The sequence below is a fragment of the Corvus hawaiiensis genome, chromosome 2 (genome assembly GCF_020740725.1).
Source record: "Corvus hawaiiensis isolate bCorHaw1 chromosome 2, bCorHaw1.pri.cur, whole genome shotgun sequence".
Lineage (NCBI taxonomy): Eukaryota > Metazoa > Chordata > Aves > Passeriformes > Corvidae > Corvus > Corvus hawaiiensis.
Window position 1 is genome coordinate 33,979,063 of NC_063214.1, and position 24,652 is coordinate 34,003,714.

The window sequence follows — 24,652 nt, forward strand, 5'->3', positions numbered from 1 at the left end:
TATAACCCCCCAACCTTCCTGAGCTTACCAGCTTAGCCCATCCCATAAGACTTTTTTTACCAGTATTAAGAACTGCACTTTAATGGGTTTAGAAAGAGCAGTTTGAGGGAACGAGCACTCTGTGCATTAGGCAGACAAAGCACAGAAGTTTTCTTAGTGGTAGTAGAGTATCAATTTACCTTGGGGAGGGCAGACTGCCTTTTATCTCAGCTGTATGGTAATGCACCATATGAAGCAGGCTGCTTTTACAGCTATTCAATATTAGAGATTTTTTTTTAAAAAAGACAGCATTACAGTTCTTGGGGTTTTGATCATGAGCAATTTTTACAGAGCTGCTAAGGTGTTGGAAAGGTTTTCTGCTGAGCAGGGACCGAGCAACCTGGCTCGTCTCTTGCTGACACCTTGATCAGGTTACCCACTGTGTGCATGAATTTGCCCAGTGATGCAGAGAGGATAACAGTGCTGAACATTCTGAAATGCTTTGAGTCTTGGATCAAAGAAGCTAAAAAATAAATATTAATATATATCGATTTATAATGTATCTGCTCCTGACACTGTATTCATTAGTTGTGACTTTTTTTCCTTTTTAATTAAGTTATGAGATGTGAGGATAAGACAGTTAATGAGAAAAAGATATGAATATTATATTTTTATGAGCTGGATAAAGATACTTATAGCTGTAGCACAACCCTTTGAGGAAATGAAAACCCAAACTAAGGACTGGATCCTGAGCTCCATGTGAGCAGGATGACTTTGTTGATATCCTAGTGAAAACCTAGCAAGTAGCTGCCAAGGGTAGAGTCTGCCACAAAATGGTTGGGGATTCCAGGTGTGTAGTTTCTCCATGTGTGGATCCCTGAGTATAACCTTACATCCTGGTGGTACTCAGAGTTTTGTGTCTCTTGGAATTCTTAATGAATGATGACTCGGATGGTGATGTCTCCAGTTCCCACCGCCCAGGAGAGAGATGAAGGTTGTTTAGCAGCCTGTTGGGCCAAACCAAATCTCTAAATATGCTCTGTCCACAGAAATGGTTGATAGTGGATACTCAGGAAAGGGGTTATATCAGAGCACATGCAAAGTGATACATCCTGGTTTTCCCTTCTCCCTCTCCCAGCAGTTCTTCAGGACTTCAAAAGGTAGATACTGCATTTGCATCGTGCTTAATAGGTACAAGTGGAGCTGGTCCCCAGGAATGTGGGTTTAGGTGGGGCTACAAGTCCACCATATTAATATCAGCTGCATGAATGAAAACACACCTGACAACTAGATTGTTCCCAATTTTAATGCCTTTTCCCACTGAGAATAGGGGTGGGAAATAATTCTGCTTTGTTCCAGTGTGGCTCCTGCTTGGGGCTTTAGTTTGGAATTATTTTGGAGTTTGCTTTTGTATTGAGAAAAACAGCTTTTTAAAAAGCTTTTTTGCATTTGAGTAATTTAATATCTACAGAGCTGATGAGCAGATAGTCCCTGCCCAGCAGGACTGACAGAGGTGCATAGGATCAGTAGTGACATGGAGTGAGTACATAGGGGTCAACTGCTTGCTGTGTCTTTCAAAATGAAAACACAGAGGTCTCAAATGAAAGAGGTAAAACATTTGAAACATGTAAAAGGACACAGCCTTTTGGGTTTAGGGATGCTAAAACTTTGCACAGCTTCAGAACTCAAGTGAAATTCCTCGCAGCAGATAAAATCCACTGAGAAGTATTAAATACAAACAGCCCACCTACACATTGCTGTAGCTGGAAGAACTGAAGAAGAACATACAGCTGCCTCTATGTTCTTAACCCATCTTTAGTCATTCCCTTTTCAGAAGTTTCCAAGGAATATCTGGTAATTGTTAACTGCCAGGAAGAAAGATGCCACAAGCCTCCAGATAAGGCTTAGCAGAGCTCAAAATCATCTCCTAAATGTGACTTCCTAGGTTTGTACATTACACAGAGGAAAACCTCTACCTGGGTGTTTTTTTCTGCCTGTATCACTGTTCTGTAACCTGTTTCTGCTGGATGCATTCTGTGACCAACAACCACTCACAAGTTTGAGGAGCAGAGACTTAGGGCAGTGCGTGTTTGCTGTGTGGACCATGCCCTGTTGCTGGCACCTTGCAGGGGATTTTACAGAGTCAGGGAGTCATTCAGGTTGGAAAAGACTTCTAAGATCATCAAGTCTTACCATTAACCCAGCACCAGTGTGTTCACCACTAAACCACACCCCCAGGTGCCACACGCAAAGCACCTTCTTTCCTGAGCCTCTATGAAAAGGGGTGGTTTGTGGTTTGCAAGGGAAATCATTTGACTTGTGCTAATGATTTGGGTACCAAACATCTACAGCTTGTATTCCAAGGGATGCTGAACTTCCTGCAGCACTGAGTATAACTGTGCTGTCTTTGTTTCCAGGGGGATTATGTGTGGATGGACCTCAAAACCGGACGGGAATTCGACGTCCCCATTGGAGCGGTGGTTAAACTGTGTGACTCTGGACAGATCCAGGTTGTGGATGATGAGGGCAATGTACGTACAAAGGCTTGTGATGTGCCTTCTTCAGCTCTGTGACCTTGCTGGGACAGGGGTCCCAGGGCCATGATAATTGACTTCATTATGGGCTTCTCATATGTCCTTGGGAATCAACTGTGCCATAGTTTTCTATTTGTAAAGACAAGACAGTGTTGTGTCCCTACTTTTGTGGCTGTACTGGGAGTGCAAGATTGAGAAGCTTCTTGAGTACAATGGTAGCAGAAGCCCCCAAAACACATTTAGATAGTTATTTGTGCAAACCCTCCTAAGTCTGAGGTTCCTCTGTTTTTTGTCCAGTCCTTCCTGACCTCCTACCAATGCCTGATGTGCCTGAACATTGGTTCTCCTTCAATTTCCCACCTCTACTTTCGTGCAATGGTGGCTATTTTAGAGTAAGGTCTCTATCACAAGCAGAAGGTGGTTCTCCATGCTTCTTTTGTTTTTCTTACTGGGGTAATTGTAAATGCTCTCACTCCCTTCAAGGGTGATAGAAAGAGACTTGGTTTGGCAGGGTCCTTGTGTGCAATTTGTAGTGCCTTATGAAGCCCTTAGAAGTGGTGAGTCTAAATTACATTGCCAATAAAAGTATGACTTTGCCATCCCTCTCTCCTTTTCTAAATCATCTTCTCTCTGCTCAACAGTATTTTGTGGCAGAGGGTTAACCAGGGATGTGAAAATGCAGTTGTGAAGGGGAAGACAAATCTGCTCATTGTTATAAACTCCCCTGATGTGCTGGATGAACATGTTGCCCTGGAGGAGGATCCTGCCAGGATGGCTTGTGTCTCCGGTCTCTTGCTGCTCCAGTAAAACTCCAATAAAAAGATGCTTTTCTTCTTCTGTTACAAATCTTTCAAACTCATCACTGCCTTACCCCAGAAATAGAAGCTGTGGCACATGTGCTGATGGTCTCTTGTGTACGTTCTTCCGTCTGGTCCTTCTGTTTGGGGTGGGCTGTTTGTGTCTTTCATCCAAGTGGTCTCTCATTTGACTTACCTTTCTCTGGCCCTGCTCTTTTCCCAGGAGCACTGGATTTCCCCACAGAATGCCAGCCACATCAAACCCATGCACCCCACGTCCATCCATGGAGTGGAGGACATGATTCGCCTGGGGGACCTGAATGAGGCAGGAATTCTCAGGAACCTGCTGATTCGCTATCGGGAGCACCTCATCTATGTGAGTGTCCACCTTACCTCCACCTCTCGTTCTGCACTCCACTCCCTGCTCTCCTTAGCTCCAGGGAACCCACGTTGGGGGGAATCCTGATTGAACTAAACATCTGGGTTTCTACCTTCACCTTGTCCCAGGTGGTGAGGGGATTCTGATATTAGAGGACACATTTCAGAGCTTGTGTATGCCCCAGTGAAAAACCCTATGAGTTAGGTGATGGGCAAAGTCCATCTTGCTGTCCCACCCCTGTAGAGGTTTTGGGCATGTGCATTAGCTTTCTGCACACAGAATAACCAGTTCAACCCAGGCCATGAGCATGTTGTAGTCATCCTAAAGCAAAAACTTTTGTAGGGGTGTAAACTACATGCTGGATGTGACCCTTCTGCCCTTTCCCCCTGAACCATTAACTTATTGAACCCAAGTGGGTGAAGACAACAATTGCTGGAGGTGGAAGGGGTGGAGGAAGGATGAAGAGGGGCACATATGAAATAACTGGGAACAAAGAAGTGAGCAACTCTCAGAACACCTCTAAAAAACCTTCCCAGTCTGTGTTAATGGCATATTAGCCCTGGGTTGCCTGGGATCCTGACAGCTGATCTCTGGGGACAGCAGTGTCCTTCCTTAGGTCAGCTCAGTCATGTCATGCCCAGTGGACCCAGTGCATCCTTGCCAACCCAAACAGCCATTCATAGATGGAGGGGTTTACAGGGAGCCAGTCAGAACTGCATCTCTTTTCTGTGATAGCATCGCAAAGGCCACCTCCCCAGCATGACAGGAGTCAGCATTCAAGTCTCTGTGCTGGTTTTATCAGTGTTCTCTATGCTGTGTAGTCTTGTGCATGTTCCTCAGAGAGAAATTCAGAGTGCACATGTGTTTGCTGCTAGATAATGTACTCAAACAGCCTCTGCAAACATGGAAAATTTAGTATTACTCTTAAATCCTACTGTTTTCAGATACCCAGGTAAGTGCCTACTGGGCCTTTGAAGGCCTTTTCAAAGCCTGCTGGTCATGTAACTTTTAAAAGGCTCTAGAGACCACTAGATTTTCAGGTCAGAGGGAATTGCAAGACAGTCAGACTTCACAGATAAAATAAGCTAACAGAGTATAGGCAGGATTTTATTTATCAAGTCTGTTTGTTCACCACTGCTTGATGTCCAGTGCCTTTTGATAGGAAGGTTTTGGATTAGGGATGGGCAGTGATGGAGAAGACACCACTCTGTTGCGTAGGCTGTTAATATGTTTGACAGCTTTTTGCTCCTTCTCTGGGAGATACCATTCTCTTCTTTTCAGAGATGGAGTCCAATCCTGGAGGAAGGGGACATGGGTGCTGAAAAGGCACCTCTAAGTCCCCAAAACTTGGAGGAGAATAGAGACCTCCAAATGCATCTCTCACTCAGACACTTTGTTGTGCGTGATGCCTAAGTCCCCTGTATTGTCAGTTTAGACAAAAAGAGTATAACCAGAAAATTATTCCCACCTTAGATGAACTGAGTTTCTCCCTTTATAATTAAAATTTCTTGCCATTTATAATGGTAAATTAGCAATTTAACAGGCCAAATTCATGCTTGAGGTGGTGTTTCCATGTTCACTGGGCATCCATGGCAGTTACCAGAGGTGTCAATAGAGCCAGGAGAGACAAGATTGCCTTTCAGCTATGCAAACAGAAGTGCCTCTCAGATGCTTTAGAGCTGACTGGAGCTTGGATATCATAGAAGATTTTATGTTGGAGGAAAAGTTTAGGCTGGTGGTCTACAGTTCAACCTTCCCCTGCTCAGAGCACATCTATCTTCAAGGTTAGGTGCTGTACTTATGTGGATAATTGAATTCAAGCAACCTGAATGCCACCCAAGAAGTACAGGTGGCCAATAATTTGTAGCTGATTGGCTCATTCAAGGAACTTGTATTTACCCATTGAGCACTGCCCCTTTTTCCCCTGCTTGTGGGCACCCTGCAATGGCACAAAGTGGATTCCTGCCGCTCTCTCTGAGAAAGTTTGGATCATGTTGGATATTTTTTCAGTGGTGTCCATGTGTCTCTTTTGGGGTGCCTATGTTGTCCAGCAAGTGCCTGTTGCCTCTCTAAGTGACCAGAGGTCCTCAGATACAATTTTGTGTTGCAGTATCAGATTGCCCGTGACTATACCAAGCTCCTTCGTAAAAGCTCTGTCTCTGAGCTCCCTTGCCAAGCTATTCACAGGCATTCAGGAAGATTAGGAAAACAAGCACTGGGCAAAGTGTTGTTTGGCAACATCATCCTAATAAGGGCTGATGCAAAGGGTAGCTTCTAGCCTGGAGGTGAGTGTGGGTGGTGATTTGGGCTGAAGTGACACAATAACCACATTGGTTTCTCTACCAGTTCTTCTGGTTCGATGGTGACAGTGCAGTGTGTCCTACAGAGTTACTGCCTAAGGGATGGCCACATCCCACAAAGACATTTGCATCACAGAGATTCCAGGTTACTGTGCCTTGATTGCTCCACACCACTAATGGCTTTAGAGTGCCAGCCCAAGAACTGGGCACAGCACAGCAATTAGTGCAATCTCAGAATCAGAATGACACTCTCAAAATGACAGAGAGTGCATAGTTTGATAGAGAGGCATGCAAACCCCTTCTGTCTACAGGTGTGTAGCTGGAGACTTGGGAACCCAACCTTAGATCTCAGCTATTACTAATGATGGCACTAGGAGGAGTAGATTTGTGTTGGATGTGGTAAATATTGATGCCAGTTTTGCAAAGCCAAGGTACCATATGGATGCCATGTGTGCAGGGGACACCCAGTCCCCTGAGGTGCTTTTTTCTGTGGTATAATTAGCCCTGTCTTAAAGATAGTTAAGTTTCACTGCTTGAAAGGATTTCTGAGCCTGCTGAGTAAATGATTACTTTTCCAATGGGGCTTCAGTTCCTCTTGTTTCCTCATGTCCTTAGCTTTGTGGAGGATGTAGTTCTGCTCTAATAAAATATAATTTCCCTTTTTCTTCTCCCTCACATTTTACTCATAAGACAAACTGCGGCGGGAGGGTAAGTATGACTCTTGGCAATGTCATTTGCAATTGCTGTCATGCCTTCCACTGGATCACCTTTTTCTGTTCAACATTGTGGCCTTCTCATTTACTTTGCACCACCGTTGCTGCTGCTTCATATATGCACTGAGAGCATCCATCCGCTTTGGTGCAGAGCTTGACCCACATGGTGAAGTTGTGACACCTCCCAGAGCTGGAAGGTCCCTGACCTGTGAATGTGGTTAAAGCTTTTAAGTCCTTCTCAGTAATGACCTTAACTTGAAGGGAATAAATGTCTGCAGCAAAATATGAAAAACTTCAGCAAGGGATTCTTGCCCTTAGTTTGGCTTGCATGCACCAAGAGAAGCTATGGTGAATAGCAAGAGAGTCTGGTGGGGAGTTTGGACTCATGAGTAAGGTTAAATCTCTTTATCTGGAGATGACCAGTGCCTGCTGCTGCTCTCTAAGGGCTGCAAAAATGCAGTAATGTTTGGTAGAGCTTTAACCCCCTAACAATCCAGATGAAGTCAGCCATGGTATTCTGGGTAGTGAGGGAAGCAGGCTCAGAAAGGATTTGTTTGGGGCTAATTAAAATGTAGGTCATGCAGGCAGTAATGAATTTGCTGTGAGATGCGGTTCCTGTGGTCAGCTACGGCAGAGTCCCTGCTCTCAGTAAAGCTTTATTTTTCCAATAGAAAAGGACTTTGACATCACCCAGCAATAGAAACCAGTGAGCTAATATTTCCTTGGAAGTGCCCTTTGGCCCCTCATTGAAAGAGTGAACAAAGTTTTGCCTTCTGTCAGCTGTGAGAATTGGGCAAATTGTGATTATTTATCAACTAGGAATGACCTACGAAAACAAGCAGTAGTACAAGAGTTCGTGCTGACAGAGTGTTTTGCAGATCACAAGGGAAGGGTCAGTGAGAGCATCCAAAAAGCTTTTCTGCCACTAATGGTTAACACCTTTAAAAGCCTCTCTGTTTGCATTTGTGGCAGGGCAGACCAGTGTGACTGAAATGCAGGGATTTCAGAGACCTCTGCAAGCAGTTAGATTTTTTTTTTTTTTTTTTTTTTTTTTTGAAAAGAGGCTTAAGGAAGATGAAAAATGTCCCTAAAATTAACCTGGTAATAAATTGTAAAGAGGAAAAGAGTTTTCCAAATATCTCAGCTAGGACTCAAAGGAGTCTTCATTAGGGATCTTGGTGTCATAATCCCATTCAGAAATTGAGCTCACTTGTTCTCTGAGCACTGAGGTTACTTGTTCTGTCCCCTTTGAAGGCTTTTCTGGGATGTCTCTGCTCCCTTATTTCAATGCCTACTTCTTCTAAAATCCAGTCTACATTATTTCACATCCAATATCTACCCTTTGGAGTTGTGACGACATTGTTCTTGAGCTCAAAGAGCTTTTTCCCCTTACTGGCACGTAACCCCCTATTACAGAGAAGAGTATCGTGTCCTTTCTCAATTACCACTGTAAAGTCAAACTTCACATGGGATTGAACTGAAAGTTGCTCTCTTGTGTTGGCCTTGAGACTAGAAGGTGAGGAACCCCAATGTCTTTCATCATCCCTACTATGGGACACAATTGCCACCTACTGGCTGCCTTCAGGAAGCCCGAACTGGTGGCAAGTGTTCCATAGATGGTGACAAATTACTTCTTTTCTCTCACAAGCATCCTTGGCTGTGCCACTTTGCTGCTTTGTGCCAAAATCTTACTGGTTTTAGGCCGTGCAGATGACAACCCATAAGGATTATATTAATATTGGAATTACTTATTTTGTTTCCTGAAAAATATGTGCAGTAGTGGGGGTGCTTTCACAGCTGGTTCCACCAGGAAAGAAAGGTGAGATTAATCTTGTAACTTCAGTTGCTAAAAATTAACCTAGAGAAAGGGACTTGAATTCTTTGAAGTCACAGAGTGAAAGTAGCCTCCATCTCATGCCCCTTGGCTAAGCCAAGGTGGAGGCCCATGACTCACCTTCTCTAGACACTGACTTCTAGACAGATGAAACAGGGGAAGGAGATCCTTATTCTCTGCCTTGAGCTTGGGATGTGGCCTAACCTCAACACTGTATCTGAGCAAGATAACAAAGTTCACGAGTCCTTTGGTGAGAGGCTTGAGAGAAACAGCTTCTGGAAGGACAGAAACAAAAAAGCAAGATACTACAGAGGAGTTTGCTGCCCAAGGCCCAGGACCGCTTTGCTCGTTCAAGTGCCCCAGAGAGCATGGGAGTGGACCAAAGGCCATTTCCAAAATTTCAGAAATAGATGAGAAGGGATATGTCAGGACTTCGTGGGCAATATCCATCTGCACAGGACAAGGTTTAAACTGAAGTATGGAGAGATTTGGTTAGGCAGAGATGGTAGAGAAGAATGTATTGCAAAGGGAAGCTTAGCATCTGCTACGGATTGATAGAAACAGGTTAGATAGTCATCTGTCAGAATGGTTTGGATCCAACTGGTCCTCCTTTGGAATGGTTCTCAGGTTTCTTTCATCTATGGTTTCTTGTTGTATGTGGAATGCAGTAGATGTGTATGAACATATGCTGGCTCTGGTGATATTTTTGCAAATATGAGCTTCTCTTGAGACTCTAAATCTTAACTGGGAGCATCCAAAATATGAATTAAGGCTTGAATCCATGCTGTGCATGAGCAAGGCTGAGTATGAACTGATTTAGGTATTTTGGGACTTCTGTTCCCCTTTTCCTCTAGGCTCTCCCTGCAAGCATCTCTGAGCATCATCTTTCATCCAGCTTTTAAAAAGCCTTGATTTTTGTGGCCTCCATCCACATCCCATCCAAGCTGCCAAAGTCTCTCAGCTGCACCCCACTCTCCCCATAAACCTTCATGTGCTTCTCCTCCAGACATACACTGGTTCAATACTGGTGGCAGTAAACCCCTACCAGCTCCTACCCATCTACTCACCTGAGCAGATACGCCTCTACACCAACAAAAAGATTGGTGAGATGCCACCACACATCTTCGCAATCGCTGACAACTGCTACTTCAACATGCAGCGCAACAACAAGGACCAGTGTTGTATCATAAGGTGAGTTGCTAAGTTTCCAGCTGGACCATATCCTGAAAGCAGATGCTGAGAAAATGCAACGTGCTTGATTTGGAACAGCTTATCAGATAGAATCAGATGTTGAGTGACTGATTAGATCTTCCATCCACGTATTCCCTGTGCGGAGGTGGTCTCTGCAGTCACTCTGTTCCTCGTAAAGGTGCTTTATCAATACTTTGGTGTTTACCCTTGCAACCCAATAGATCTCATATTTATGTTTAACCTCCCCTTTTAAATTTAAACTCAATACTCCTACAGACATCAAAAATGCACATATCTGTAGTTTCTGCACAAGGAAGGGTTAGGGACGAGCTTGATCACTGGACCTGTGGTCATTCACACTCCTGGACGGGTCTCCATGCATGGCTCTGCTCTGGACCAATCACCCTTGGGCACCAAGAAGTGCCTGGTTATGGGTATAATTATATATATAATATGGGTATATATTCCCTCCAGTATCTGTCCCAAACAATGGTATGAGCCAGATTTGACATCCTCAGCCCTCCAACACTGTCAGATAAATTCTGAACCCACAGACAGTTTTTTTGTTTGAGGCACCCCTTTCCCCAAGGCATGCCTACCCTAAGTTTCATTGAATAAAGACCCATAACTCTGGAACATCCCGTGTGCAGTATTTCAGGTACATGAGTCTGAAAAGGCCATTCAGTAAGGCTTATTTTGCTGGTTTAAAAAAGCATCATGTGGGGCCCATAGGAGAGTCGATGCAGTGTGCCAGTGGCCTGAAAAGTGAAACAATTTGCCCATGAGGCCAGGGCTGGGTACTCAACATTAGGAAGGTCTATTTCAGTCATTGAACAGGCCATATACTCACCAAAATATTTCTGCCCAGCCCCTTCCTCTTGTAGCATCACAAGATAACTGAGGTTTTTTTTCAGTGAAGAGGAAAGTTTGAGGAGTAACTCTGGCTTCCTGCCCCATAAGCTTCTCCTCTCCCACCTGCTCTTTGTTAGAACAAGCCTAAGAGACCTGTGGAAGTCCCTGCTGTTAAAAGGCCATATTTCACAGTCTGCCTTATCAAGACTAGTGATGAAGATGTCCCATGGGAACCAAAGGGTCATGGTCTGGTGATCATACCTGGAAAAGCACTGACTGAAAGTACTTCATGACCTTCCTAGTGCTGACTGAATGATGGCATTTGCTCAGGATACCCAAACTCAAGCAACAGCTTGGGCCAAATGGAACACAGAGCAAATCTGAATCTTGGCTGGAAGCTGTCTGGTACCATGTCTTACCATTTGTCCCACAACCAGTCCTTGGGATGCTGGAAACCCATCCTTAGTGGTCTCATCCTGCCTACGCTAACAGAAGAGACACAGAGACAGAAGTCCCTTTGGAGACAAAGGGAGGGACACTGGCATGGATGCAGCATGGCTTTCACTGACCTTCACTCCTGTTGTCTTTGCAGTGGTGAATCCGGAGCAGGGAAGACAGAAAGCACAAAACTGATTCTGCAGTTCCTGGCAGCAATCAGTGGTCAGCACTCCTGGATTGAGCAGCAGGTCCTGGAGGCAAATCCCATCTTGGAAGGTGAGGCCTCAGATAATGGAGAATTCTTTTGCTGGAAAAAGTAAAAAACAGATTCAGGAAGCACAAAATATAACCAAATGTAAATCACTTACGTAACACTTTGAGTTTCCAAAAAAGTGACAAATTTTTTTTTTAAAGTACACTTTTGCTAAACAATACATTCAGATTCTTTCCATCTGAATTTATTTTTCACAAGAATAATAATCTCTGGTTTGAGCTCTCAATGTGTCCTTTAATATTTTTGACAACTACTGTTGAAAGCAAAGCATTTCAGCTGACCTTAATTATTTTTTTCAACTGTTTTGTTACTTAAAATAGAAAAAAAATGTGGTTTTCCAGTTAAAGCAGTATTTCTTTCCTCAAAAAAAATCCATAAAAAACCCTGAATTTTATCTAATTCTGTGTGTAGTATGTAAAAGTGCTGATCAATATCTTTTTGAGTATCTGATGTTCAATCAAAGTTCTTTTGAAAAATCTCACCACCACTTCCAGTGCTGGACTGCATGCAGAGCACCAATATCCCATCAGTGCTGTATTCAGCTAACTAATTATTTGCTTTTTTTGGCCATAGTTGCAAAAATCCTATTCCTATTCTTTGATGGTTCCATAAAACACCAGTTTAATAGGACCTGAGCTTCACAGCACCTTGTGCTGGCCATACACAATACTAAACCCCACCTTTTCCTTCCAAGATCAGTGAATGGCAGCAGAATGCAGAAAAAGAAATAGAGGAGGTCAAGAAAGAACCAGATAATGAGAATCAGCTTGTGGCCTTAATAGGTTCAGTGGCAAGCTGTTACTGTGATCAACCCCACTATTTTAATTGAATGTCTGTAAATTAAATAGGGGATCTGACCCTCTTGAACCAACGTGATGCCAGATAGACCTTTTATGCTTACACAGAAAAATCACTTTTTCCTTAAAGAATGACACTGGGATTGTTCTCTAAGGATGGAGGTTTGATCAGCCTGGTCTAGCATGAAGCATCCCTGCCTTGGCAGAGGGGCTTGGAACTAGATGATCTTGAAGGTCCCTTCCAACCCAAACCATTCTATGATTTTTACCTCCACTGCGTGGTAAATAACCCTCTAGGAATCAACAGAAGTGTGACAAGCACACAGGGCGCTATTGACTATGCACTTAGTCACTGCTAAGATTCAGGGAGGAGAGGTTCTGTAGTTCAAGCACATGTCCATCACCTGCCAGAAATCCTGGAGCAGAAGTTGCATGGTGTGCTGGTTCAGGGCACTCATCCACACCCAACAGAGGATGGACATGGGTTCCTTTCTCTGCATAGTCTGTTTGCAGAGAGAAATCTCCCGCTGGGGCTTGGCTTAGTTGTCTGTGTTTCCCTTTTGGATGTATTTTCCCTTTTCTTTCCCTCTCAGTGATCAAATCGCTCACCAGCAGCTCTGTCATTTCCTGCACAGTGTCACCTTGCACACTGCAGCCACTCTTGCTCAACTCTTGTATTTCATCAGCTGCTGCCAAAATCCTGCTGTCCTAGCCCTTCTTCCTGGATAAGGTCATCCCATTCCCAAGCTTCCTTTTTTGTGCTCCTCTCTGTATTTCCAAGGGTAGTCAAACTTAATGGAAGGCTTTGGAGCTGCTTTTTACCCTCTCAGCCTCTCTCTTTTGGCTTTCTTTCCCCCCATGAGACCAGATCCACCATTCTCCCTGCATCAGATCCCCTCTAACCCACCACAATTCTTGCAGCTTTCGGGAACGCAAAGACCATCCGTAATGACAATTCCAGCCGATTTGGGAAGTACATCGATATCCACTTCAACAAAAGGGGAGCCATCGAGGGGGCAAAGATTGAGCAGTACCTGCTGGAGAAGTCCCGGGTGTGCAGGCAGGTAAGGTGATACACCTGCAAGGCACAGGGACTGGCGCTCGGGCAGCCAACCTTTGCAGCGCTTGTTCTCCTCACAGAGCTGACACTTGCTCTTCTCCTGCAGGCCCAGGACGAGAGGAATTACCACGTGTTCTACTGCATGCTGAGAGGAATGACCATGGAGCAGAAGAAGAAGCTGGGTCTTGGGAAAGCCACAGACTACAACTACCTTGCGATGGTGAGAGAGCAGTGGAGCAGAGGTTTGGTGGGGTGATGTGGTGAAAGGGTGTTAGCAAGGGAGAAGGAAAAGAGAGTTGCTTCTGCAGCCAAGAGCTGCTTTGCTGGTTATGACCTTCTTGAGCCTTAGCCGCAGGGTTTGAGAGATCTCTTTGTCTCACCACCACAAGGCTCACAGTCTTAGTGGAAACCCTTAATCCCTGTGTCTAGACCAGGCTATTTCCACACTTCCTGTGAAGCAGGACGTAGTCTTGGATGGGATGGTGTATGGTGCCCATGCCACGTGTTTGGAAATTACCAGGGAGCTGGGTAAGACCTGATGCTCTTGAGGCAGTGATGGACAGGGAGGAGCGCTTGCCTGGATGGCACATTCTAAGCAGAATATGGGGCTGAGCTGTGTGTCCAACTGAGCAAGTGTCCAACTGAGCCAGCAATCTCCAGCCCCACTCCCTATGTACCAGTGTTGATACCCAGAGGAGCTGATAGAAGCAGGTGTAATCATCAGCAAGGCTGGGACCCAGCTTTCTAACTGGATCAGTGGGAGCCTTCAGCTCTCTATCCCCATCTCAGACAGCTTTTTCTCCTCTGCTGGTGGCTGTCAGACCCAGAGTACCTGGGGACAATAGGGTGAGTGTAGGTCACAAGGCTGAGCAATGAATCATAGAACATGACAAAGGGCAGAGCCAGATCCACAAGTTCAGCATCATCCCTTAAACAAAATGCTGCTGGTTCAAGGGGAAGCCCTGATAACTTAGGGTTACACCCGCGTGTTCCATGCAGTGTGTGACCTGTTTGCCTCCCCAGGGTAACTGCACCACCTGTGATGGCAGAGATGATAGCAAGGAGTACGCCAACATCCGCTCCGCTATGAAGGTCCTCATGTTCACCGACACGGAGAACTGGGAGATCTCCAAGCTGCTGGCTGCCATCCTGCACATGGGCAACCTGCAGTATGAAGGTAAAAGGACAAAATACAGGGACGTGGTCCAGTGCACTGCTGCTCTTTATTCTGCATGCTGACAGGGAGCCAAGCTTAGGGATGGAGGGCTGTATCCAGAACACCTGCCATGGTGCCATGCCAGGCACTCAGGTGTTTATTGTGGCATTGTAAGGACAAGGAATGAGGAATAACTCCACCTGCCCACAGCAGGGCTCCCAGGCTGCAGTGTGCTCAATGACATCCACATTTTCTGAATGTTGTGAGGTTGAATATGGCCACAGGCCATTCAGTACATTCAGATTTTACGAGGAGAGGCTAATGGAGTATTTGACAGGTGCCTGTGTGATTGGATGTGCCTTTGTAAAGGTACCAAACAGCTCTGCTGTCAGAAATGACAGTGATTTAAAAAGCCTCTTTGGAAGACAGAAGCCTAAAGCACTTAGATGCTAGAAATATTTCTAGGTTCTTTACTGTCTTGTCTGGCAGAGCAGAGTGCAGGTCCTTTGCAGCCAGCAGCAGGACTCCAGCAGATGTGTGAACTTTTCTCTCCCTTCTATGGCCAGATTTTGCCAGGACATCACACAGAGGGAGTGGAAAAAGACCCTTTCCCCCACCCCATCCACCTTCTGCAGAGACACGTCCCTTGCTGATGGCTTTCCCTCTGCCTTTCTTTCCCCAGCTCGGACCTATGACAACCTGGATGCCTGTGAGGTTGTTCAGTCAGCATCACTCAGCACTGCGGCAACGTTGCTGGAGGTCAGTGGCCCTGCAGTGCTGCTGTTCCCTTTCTGATTCAATCCCAGGTTTTTAGTATTGTGGCAAGGCTTCAGCTGAGCCAGCCTGTCCTTGCACCACCAGCTCTAGGAAGCTGAAGAGGCCCAGATAAGCCATATTGTGTCCTGCACATGAAGGTGAGTGTCTTCATCTGTGCTGAGTAGCCAGAGGACACCACAAAGATGGTCAGAGGGCTGGAGCACCTCTTCTGTGGAGACAGGCTGAGAGATTTGGAGTTGTTCAGCCTGGAGAAGAGAAGGCTCTGAGGACAGCTTAGAGCCCCTTTCAGTACCTAGAGGGGCTACAAGAGAGCTGGAGGAGGGACTTTTGACAAGGACGTGGAATGACAGGACAAGGGAGAATGGCTTCAAACTGAAAGAGGACAGGTTTAAATTAGATATTAAGAAATTCTTCACTGTGAGGGTGGTGAGGCACTGGAACAGGTTGCCCAGGGATTTTGTGGCTGCTCCACTTGTGCAAAAAGCCAGGTTTGATGGGGCTTTGAACAACGTGGTCTAGCAGAAGGTGTTCCTGCCCTTGGCAGGGGGGTTGGAACTAGATGATCTTTAAAGGTCTTTTCCAATCCAAACTATCCTATGATTCTATGATCTGAGCTCCCCTTCATACCAGCTGATAGTAACAGACCCTCTGTTGCACATCATCCTAGTAAGGACATCCAAAATAACTCAGTCCCTAAAGCAGGGTGTTTCCTTCATTGATACAAAGAAAGTTCGTGACGGTACTTGAGACAGATGTCATATATACTCTGTGTATCTGAAGTGAGGTGAGATGACCCTCGCTGAAACCATGGGTGCAGTGGCTGGAGCATTCTTCAGTGGTCTTCTCAAGAGCTAACAGGGATCCCTCTGGGACATCATCTTATCTCCATAGGCACTGCTGGTCCCAGAGTGTGATCCACAGCTCTCTGTCCACTTAGGGAGTGGACATTTCCCTGAAGAAGCATAAAAAGGAGTCAGGGTGATGCAAAGCTTTAACCATTCTGGTAGCATACAGCTTTGCAGGCTTTACTTCTTTCTTGTCCTGTCTTCCCACACGTCATTAACATTTCATGCTAAGCCAAAAGAACACCTTCCAGATGAAAATACGGTATAAAAATGTTAATTTTTCTCTCTGAAAATGTCTGTGTCGTCATTTGAGGTACCTCTCCTGTATGGCAGCTGTGTTTGATGTTGTCTCTGTCAGGTTGAGCCTCAGGATGTGATGAACTGCCTTACCAGCCGGACTATAATCACGAGGGGTGAGACTGTCTCCACCCCTCTCAGTATGGAACAAGCGCTGGACGTGAGGGACGCTTTTGTAAAGGTAAGTCTTGGGGCATTTCCTTATGCCTTCTGTTGATAAGCTGAAGAAATCTGCCCCTTCTGAGACTGGAGCATCCACTGCACAGGAAAAGGGTCTCGCTTGGGGCCTGTGTGAGCTCAGATCAGCAGACGCCCTTGAAACCATGTTCTAATTGGGATGCACAAAGAATTGAGATGGAAGGAGACTAGGTAGCCTGCTCTGCAAAGGATTTGCAATCTGGACTTGAGATTGTCTGTAGTCAAAGGGGACCTGCAGAAGAACCAAGAAGTCTGAAATTACTTCACCTCAGCTTCAGGAAAGATCCTCAGCTGCTGTAAATGAGAGAAACTCTACCAACACCTCTAGCACCCACACCTGAATTTCAGGATTAGGGACGTAAGCAGCAGTAAATACAGTTGAACAACACAGAGCCAGGGATAGAGCAGTCTAGCAGCCATCAGAGCACACAGAACATCACTTGAGACTTTGGGGAGATGAAGGTTGATGGGGTGGGTGTGCATCACTGCTGTGCTGTTTGCAGCCCCATGTAAAATTGTGAGACAAGCATTATTGGCATGCTTTGGCCAACTTGGGTCTTCACTTTATCTGTGGGGAAATGGTAGATAAAGCTGGTTTGATAGCTAGCCTGCAAATCCTGACAGTGTCTTCTTTAGTGGTGACGAGCTTTTGAATTGAGCTCCCCTCTTGGTTGCACTGCTGTAGCTTATAAAATAAAAATCAATAGCAGTTTAAAACGTGAAGTTCTGAAATTACTGAAGCAGCAATATCTGTTTCATTAAATCATCGGACTCTTCAGCCAGCACTGCAGCGTTTCAATGAGCACTTTGTCCAAGTGAGCAAGATGTTCTTGCAGTGTAACATGGCTCTGCTCTGCTGATCTGTAGAGAGAAATGTGTGGAAACCAAAGAAAGGACTGTCTGGCTTCACAGCGAACCCATAGATCCATCATTTAAGACTATCCAAATTTGCGGTTTTGCTCTCAATTGTCTTTTAGCTAGGCTTTCAGGTCTGTTTTCCTTGATCTACATAATGGTTCTTGAAGCTTTAAACCATGCCAAGAGTCTGGCCCAAACGTTGGTGAGCACATCCTCAGGGACTGTCTGATTGTTGGCCATGGTTTAGAAGAACCTGTGTCATTGAGGGTGGAATGGTGACACAGACTTGCAGGACAAACTGCTGAACTGTCTCAGGGAGCTCCATCTTTGGGATGTTGCAGGGAATTTATGGGCGACTTTTTGTGTGGATCGTGGAGAAGATCAACGCTGCAATTTACAGACCTCCTTCCCAGGAACTCAAAAGTATCAGGAGATCCATTGGCCTTCTTGACATCTTTGGCTTTGAGAACTTCACTGTGAACAGGTATGGAGCCTGCAAAAGGAGAACGAGGTCTTGCTCCTCATTCACAAGCCCAAGCTCAAGGTCTTGCAGTCCTTTCACCTCTCTTGAAGTGAACTGGACTGGGTTGGTCCAAGCCTTTTTCTGTATGAGAAATTATCAGAGCTAATCAATTGCAGCAGACAGCATAGTTCCTAAACTGGTTTAGACCACACACATAACATTGTTTTGGGAGAAAAACTGATTGTCTGAACCAGTAAGGAAATTCTAAGCCAACAGCAGCCTTACTGAGAGGTTGACAAGGTCTTAGAGTACTACTTCAGGCATGGAGAGACATGTAGAAAAATTAACCGTGATGGATCTAAAGTGGCCTCTTCTTGACCTTCCCTCCACAGTTTTGAGCAGCTTTGCATTAACTTTGCGAATGAAAACCTGCAGCAGTTCTTTGTGCGCCATGTCTTCAAACTAGAGCAGGAGGAGTACAACCTGGAGAACATCAACTGGCAGCACATCGAGTTCACTGATAACCAGGATGCCTTGGACATGATTGCCATCAAGCCTATGAACATCATCTCCCTCATTGATGAGGAGAGCAAGTTCCCCAAGGTGTGTTTTGGGCCCAGCCTTGCTGCCAGTGATTCTTCTGGTTTTATCCCCTTTGTACTTGCATGCTGGCATTCTGTGAGAGATCTGCTCAGCCCCAAACACACATTCACCAGTGGCCTGCCTATTTATAGTTTTTATTGCTCTCTTAAATTTTCTTCCATCAGTATCACAGCCATAATAAAACAAGTGTTTGTGATGGAAAAATATGCCTGCAAGAGGCTCAAGAACATCTATTGGCAAAGTTTAAGAGAAAATAGTGTTAAATGTACTCCTTTTGGAGCATTATTTTGAATACAGCATTACATATCAGTGATATTTAATCAGTTTCTGTAATTTCTGCACTTGACATATCCTCTCCAACATACCACTTCTCAACATAAATGCACAAGACAAGAAAGAAATGTGCCATTGACTGGAAAATTATTTCAATGGGAATAGCCTTGGTTAAATGTCAGATCTTTTCATGCATAAACAGGGTACAGATGCCACCATGTTACACAAGCTGAACTCCCAGCACAAGCTTAACACCAACTATATTCCTCCGAAGAATAACTACGAAACCCAGTTTGGCATCAACCATTTTGCTGGAATTGTTTACTACGAAACAAAAGGTATGGAGCAGCTTCTGGGGCAATTCAGGGGGTGAGGGGATGTCCATGGCAGATAAGCTGCTGCTGTGTTGGAGCAGGGCAGGGTGGTAGTCCACAGTAGTGTCAGTGTCCTTTTCTGGCTGCAATGACTTGACCCTCCAGCTGTGCCCATGAGCTGCAGAGTTTGGTGCTGTTTCATTCGTGTGTGCCTGTGACAGAATGGCAGTGCTTTGCACCACTGCATCTTCGATCCAGTCTGAAGATGTGCCTCTGTCTTCCTTCTCATGGTCCCTCTCTCTCTGCCCGCTCATTACTCCCATTACCTCACCAAGAACATCCAGTAATCCACCAACCCAGAAGCTGCTTGCAGCTCCCATACTGTCCATGTTGCGCTGTGTCATCTATGTGTTGTCCCATTATTTCTCTAGGTTTCTTGGAGAAAAACAGGGACACGCTGCATGGAGACATCATTCAGCTGGTGCATTCCTCAAAAAACAAATTCATCAAGCAGATCTTCCAAGCAGATGTGGCAATGGTAATGCAGGCGGGAGAAGATCTTTATTCACGAGGAGGGGTATTCCTGGAAGGGGTGGAAGATTTGCAGACTTATATTGCTCTGATGCTCTTTGGGGTGTTTCAAACCTGTTAGTGAGAGTCAGCCATCAGGAAGTGTTAATGCAGTGCCATGGATGCATCCACATTCATGCCCCCAGTTCACTGCTTTTTGGTTCATCAAATATTATTTTTTTGCTGTGATTGCCCCTCTCTGAATTGTGTAGGGATTGGAACAATCAGATTTGTGATTGTAGAAATCTGAGAGAAAAGGAACTGTGCCTTCCACTTGATACATTCAGATGTGTGTGTAATAGAATGAGAAGTAAACTAACAGAGGGCAGGTTTAGATTAGGTATTAGGAAGAAATTTTTTCCTGTGAGGGTGGTGGGATACTGGCACAGGTTGCCCAGAGAAGCTGTGAATGTCCCATCCCTGGAAGTGTTCAAGTGTTCAAGCAATCTGGTCTAGTGGAAGGTGTCCCTCCCCACGGCAGGAGGGTTGGAACTACGTGACCTTGAAGGTCCCTTCAAACCCAAACCTTTCTATGAGTCCAAGTAAAAGCTAAATACTTGCCAATCAGAGTAGAACAAAGGGAGAATCTTGCTGGTCTTTATGCACTGCAACAGGACTTGGAGGGAACAGTTGTATTTTACTGTTACAACAGCAGAGAGAGAGAACAGTTATGAAAGCTGAACTTTAAAGCTCCTCTTTCCACATCCCAGTCCTCCAGGAGGTTATGTGTTTACTCCATGCTCAGTGTGAGAGAAGACTGTGTGCCCTGAAGCTTTAGAGAAAGGCAGAGTTATTTCTTTAACCCTTTCCACCCCATTTGAGCATTTTTTAGTGGGATACCAGCTTAAATGCTGAGATTAGTGACCATTTCACCGTTAATAACAACACAAATGTGTGATATTTTCTTCGGGAAGTTGAAAATCTAAATCTCTCTACTCAGCCCTGCTCCCAAAATTAAAGTAGAAAGTGTTTTAAAATATCAGTCTTGCAGAATCTGAAAGTCTATACAGATCAGTCACTATGGCCAAATCCCCCAGTTTTTCCCTAAGCAAAAGCCATGGAACTGTAGAGGGTGTGGGGACAACATTTTTCAAAGCAAACAAACTTTTGGCAGTCCGAGTCCCATTTCCAAATGCCAGCCAATGCCACTGATGGACCAAGGGACTTAGGGACTTTCAGGAGTGCCAAGCTGTAAGTGCTGAATTCCTTTACATGATAAGGGAAAGAAATATTTACATTCCCAAGACATTTCTTTAAATGTGCTACATGCTGTTTTGAAAGCCTTGGTCGTAACCTTTAGCCATTCCCTTTTGCTCCTGCTGAAATTAATGATCATTATCCTTTCGACTTCATTACGAATAAGAGAACATTTATCAATTATTAATTAAGCTACCAATTGGCGTGACACTCCTGGTGGGTTCAGAGCTATCCTCAGATGTGGATGCTCCTGTTGAAGTAGACACTAACTCCCTTAGCATCAGTGCTGCTGCTTACTTTGCTTTTTATTGCTTATTCCTCGCTGCTTTTTATTTTTGGTGTAAGCTTTTGACCTTGGAAGTGATTTCTTTCTTCTTTGGGCAGAGTAGAGATGCACTCTGGGTGATCAGCAAGAGGGTTTACACAGTCACACAAGCTTTCTCACGGGGACACCTACCAAAGCATCTTTAAAAAATGCTGGAAGTATATAATAGCTAAGTTGGGATGTCTGCCTGGATGTCATCTAGAATGTGAGAACTGAAACCTTTGAAAGCATCGGAACACTTTTTTTTTTTACAGAAACCATTTGGGTTTTTTCTATAGTTCCACTAGACATCTTCAGAATCTGTCCCAAGTGGTGGTCTCTGTGCTTTGATACTTTAATGATGTCTGGTTTTCTTTTTTGAATTAGAGGTTTTTAGCCTGACTGTCATGGAACTGGAAGAGGAGCCAACATTGTGTACCAGCTCCCCTAGACATGCACAGGGTTGTTGTGAAACTGGAGAGCACTTATTCCCTGAACACCACCATGCAAAAATTCTCAGACAAGCAGGATCCAATATAGGGCTGAGATGCTTTTGCCAGTGCTTTCCACCAAAGTTCAGTAATGTTTGCACCCCCTTTCCTAGGACACGTGCCCCAAAAGAAGGAGCAAGTGAGCCTGGGTCATGGAAATTGACTGCATGTAGCAAAGATCTGTGGTGAAGTGTCCTTGGAATGTCTTGGAATGGTGCATGCCTTCCCTGAGCATCAGTGAGGCAATCTGTGGAGGAAGAGATGCTCAGGCTTGGGCAGTCAAATCTAACATCTTCCCTTAAAAAGAGACATGTGGCTGCTCTGCCAAGGGCTAAATCAAATCATGAGGCATTTTGCTCAACACCTTCCAAACTTTGGTTCTCAGGAGCTTATTGACAAGTTTGTAGGATTTTGTGGGTCAGTGACAAGCAAGTCCACATCTGCTTTACATTCACTCTTTCAAATGGGGTCCTTACAATCTAGAAACTTGAGAAAGCCACAGATCAGATCAGAGAAATTTGAAAACCAGTTGAGAGTGTATCTTTGAATATTGTAGTAACTGTTTGGTCCCTGAAAGACCTAATATTTGTGCACAATGAAACCTGTGTGGTGAACTGGGTGTTTCTGGAGCACATGGGGCTGTAAAGTCTCATTTATGCACAGCCATCACAGAGAAGGTCTGTCTGCATGTGTTTGCTGAATGGGAACATTGCTTTGAGTGGTGCCAGGTGAAATTATGGATTGAGTGGGAGTTCTACACTGTTCCTCTGAGGAATCAGCTGGTATGGTCTGGCAGCATTGCTTGCTCAAGGAACAGGTAGAAGGAGCAGTGGAGGATGGAACCCTGTAAAAGGAAAAACAAATGGGAAACTGAGGGGGCTTTCCCCTTGGCAAAAGTTGAAACTCTATCCAAAATACCTGATTTTTGGGATTAAAATTAGGGAGGAAGGGAGGGATTTCTTTGGAATGTTTGTGTTTTGTTCCTGGCACCTTCCCAGCCACTGTATACTGAGAGCAGAGATGAGTGAGGATGAAGAGTGGGAATGGCTGAAATTGGATGGATAAAGAGTGGGATTAAAAAATGTACAGTTTGTTTCCAAGAAGCAAGAGCTGAACCCTGGCAGTTCCCTCAGCTTCTGAGAAGTTAACATTGAGACAAAGGGGAAAAACCAGGAGAGGGTTAGACAAAAATCTAAGAATAAATGCACTTTGTTCATGAGATATATTACAGCTGGACCTCCAAGACTAAAAATGTCAGGCTCCCATTTCAGTTATTCCTTCTTTTCACTTTTGCTCTTCTCTGTCTCTGTTTTGTGTTTTGTTTTGTTTTTTTTACCTGTGCTTCGTGTAGTTTCTCTGTGGCTATGCATCCAGCACATTTGGCCAGTCGCCCTCGCCCACACCCACACCAAAGGTAAACTGAATACATGAGTTCCTCTGTTGTATACTCACCTCTCCTTGTCAAGGATTGTGCTTTACTCCTGTTGGTTTATTCCTCTTCCTGCACTATCTATAGAGGATCCATTTCAAGTGACCAATGTGACGGAGAGCATTTTTACAGCTTGTTGAATAGGTACAGGTGTATGACTGTGTCACTTAATTCTAGGATTCAACTCAGAAGAACTTTGTAATGGTGGGAATTTGGTTTGGATAAAATCAGAACCAGGCTCAGCCATAAGTTTTTTTTCTTGATATTTTAATCATTTTAAATAACTTCAGGTGGATCATCTGGGATTTGGCTGTTGTTTACCGCGGTGACACCATTGGCTTCAGTGGGACATTATTCCTCCAAACAACTGCAAATCTGGCCCTCTTTTGCACTTTTTGAAGCAAGACAGCTCAAGTGCAAAGGGAGACCCCTGGACTGCATTTCTAAATGCTATCGTTTTTGGAGGTGAAGGGTTAGTTCTTGTTCAAGGGAGACCTCAGATCCAAGTCTTCAGAGACAAGATAAGATGAAATTTTGTCATGATCATCAAAACAGGCTTTTGGCATCGTTTTTAGGTCTTTTCTGTTGCATCTCATCTGCTGACTGGTTCTGATAGCTTCCCAGACTTTGCTTGCTAGATATTTGGCTGTAAGGTAGCATATTGTGTGCTAAAGATTTTGTGCTATAAGCTTTCTGACTCTGCTCACATTTCCATAACCCCTTGATAACCAGAGGATTAGCCTGCTTTTCAAAATTCAAATCCTTGCATGGGGCTGAATTTCATCTTTTTTTACTTCTGCAATATCTTGGATGTTTGGATTTGGAATTCCAATGAGGAGGATGTGACCCAAAATGGCTGAAAGCCATTCATTCCTTCCTCTCTGTATCATGGTTAAAACTGTTTCAATTGGAACATATCACTGGGCCTTGCTCTAGAGTTGTAGCAAAAAATAATAGTCCTTCCTGAGTCAGGATATGAGAGAGCTGGAGAGGGATTTTGACAAGGGTACTGAGTGATAGGACAAGGGGAGTGGCTTTAAACTGAAAGAGAAAAGGTTTAGATGAGGTATTAGGAAGAAATTCTTCACTGTGAGGGTGATGAGGCACTGGCACAGGTTGCCCAGAGAAGCTGTGGATACCCCATCCCTGGAAATGTTCAAGGCCAGGTTGGGTGGGGCTCTGAGCAACCTGGTCTAGTGGAAGGTGTCCCTGCCCATGGCAGGGGGGTTGGAACTGGATGAACTTTAAGGTCTTTTCCAAACCAAACCATTAATGATTCTGTGATTCTGTGGTGGGATTAAATCCAGGAGAGAAATGTGCAAAATCTGTCGGAAATGTTTAGGCCAGTTTTTTTCCTCTGAAGATGTCAACAGGAGATGCAGGGAAATGGGAGTTTTGTTGTTGTCATAGTTGATCTTACAACTAAGCCTCATGTTTTGTAGGTTTTCTAATGAATAATAATTGTTCATATTTGTTAGACACTGAGGTAAAGGTGGAACAGCCAAGATAAAAACGATCTTTCATATATATATATATATGCATGTCAATAAGCTTATAGTTCAAAATAGTGATACTCGGCACTGTTATGTAGCCCAAGTCAACTTTGCAACTTTGCATTGGAAGGCACTTTCCAGACTGCACAGCCTTTAGGAGAGAGACTGTCTCTTCACTATATGACACTGCATAATGAGGTGGCCTCAGTTTTCAGTGGTCACCTGAAGGCCACCCC

The 24,652-nt window shown here is 44.6% G+C and overlaps 1 protein-coding gene across 3 annotated transcripts in view; it reads left to right on the forward strand.

Moving 5' to 3' along the window:
- MYO7A (myosin VIIA) overlaps window positions 1-24,652 on the forward strand; it is a 64,166-nt gene that overhangs the window by 767 nt on the left and 38,747 nt on the right. Inside the window, exons 2-16 of one of the 3 annotated variants that reach the window (XM_048294335.1) lie at window positions 2,397-2,510; window positions 3,534-3,686; window positions 6,680-6,697; window positions 9,543-9,727; window positions 11,172-11,293; window positions 13,010-13,152; window positions 13,255-13,368; window positions 14,172-14,325; window positions 14,987-15,063; window positions 16,285-16,404; window positions 17,621-17,763; window positions 18,135-18,345; window positions 18,821-18,956; window positions 19,364-19,470; window positions 22,846-22,908. In XM_048294335.1, coding sequence (XP_048150292.1) covers window positions 2,412-2,510; window positions 3,534-3,686; window positions 6,680-6,697; window positions 9,543-9,727; window positions 11,172-11,293; window positions 13,010-13,152; window positions 13,255-13,368; window positions 14,172-14,325; window positions 14,987-15,063; window positions 16,285-16,404; window positions 17,621-17,763; window positions 18,135-18,345; window positions 18,821-18,956; window positions 19,364-19,470; window positions 22,846-22,908 — 1,845 coding nt within the window. In that variant the 5' untranslated portion in view covers window positions 2,397-2,411. The remainder of the gene's footprint in view (window positions 1-2,396; window positions 2,511-3,533; window positions 3,687-6,679; window positions 6,698-9,542; window positions 9,728-11,171; window positions 11,294-13,009; window positions 13,153-13,254; window positions 13,369-14,171; window positions 14,326-14,986; window positions 15,064-16,284; window positions 16,405-17,620; window positions 17,764-18,134; window positions 18,346-18,820; window positions 18,957-19,363; window positions 19,471-22,845; window positions 22,909-24,652) is intronic. The other 2 variants (XM_048294337.1, XM_048294338.1) reach the window with 2 other exon arrangements.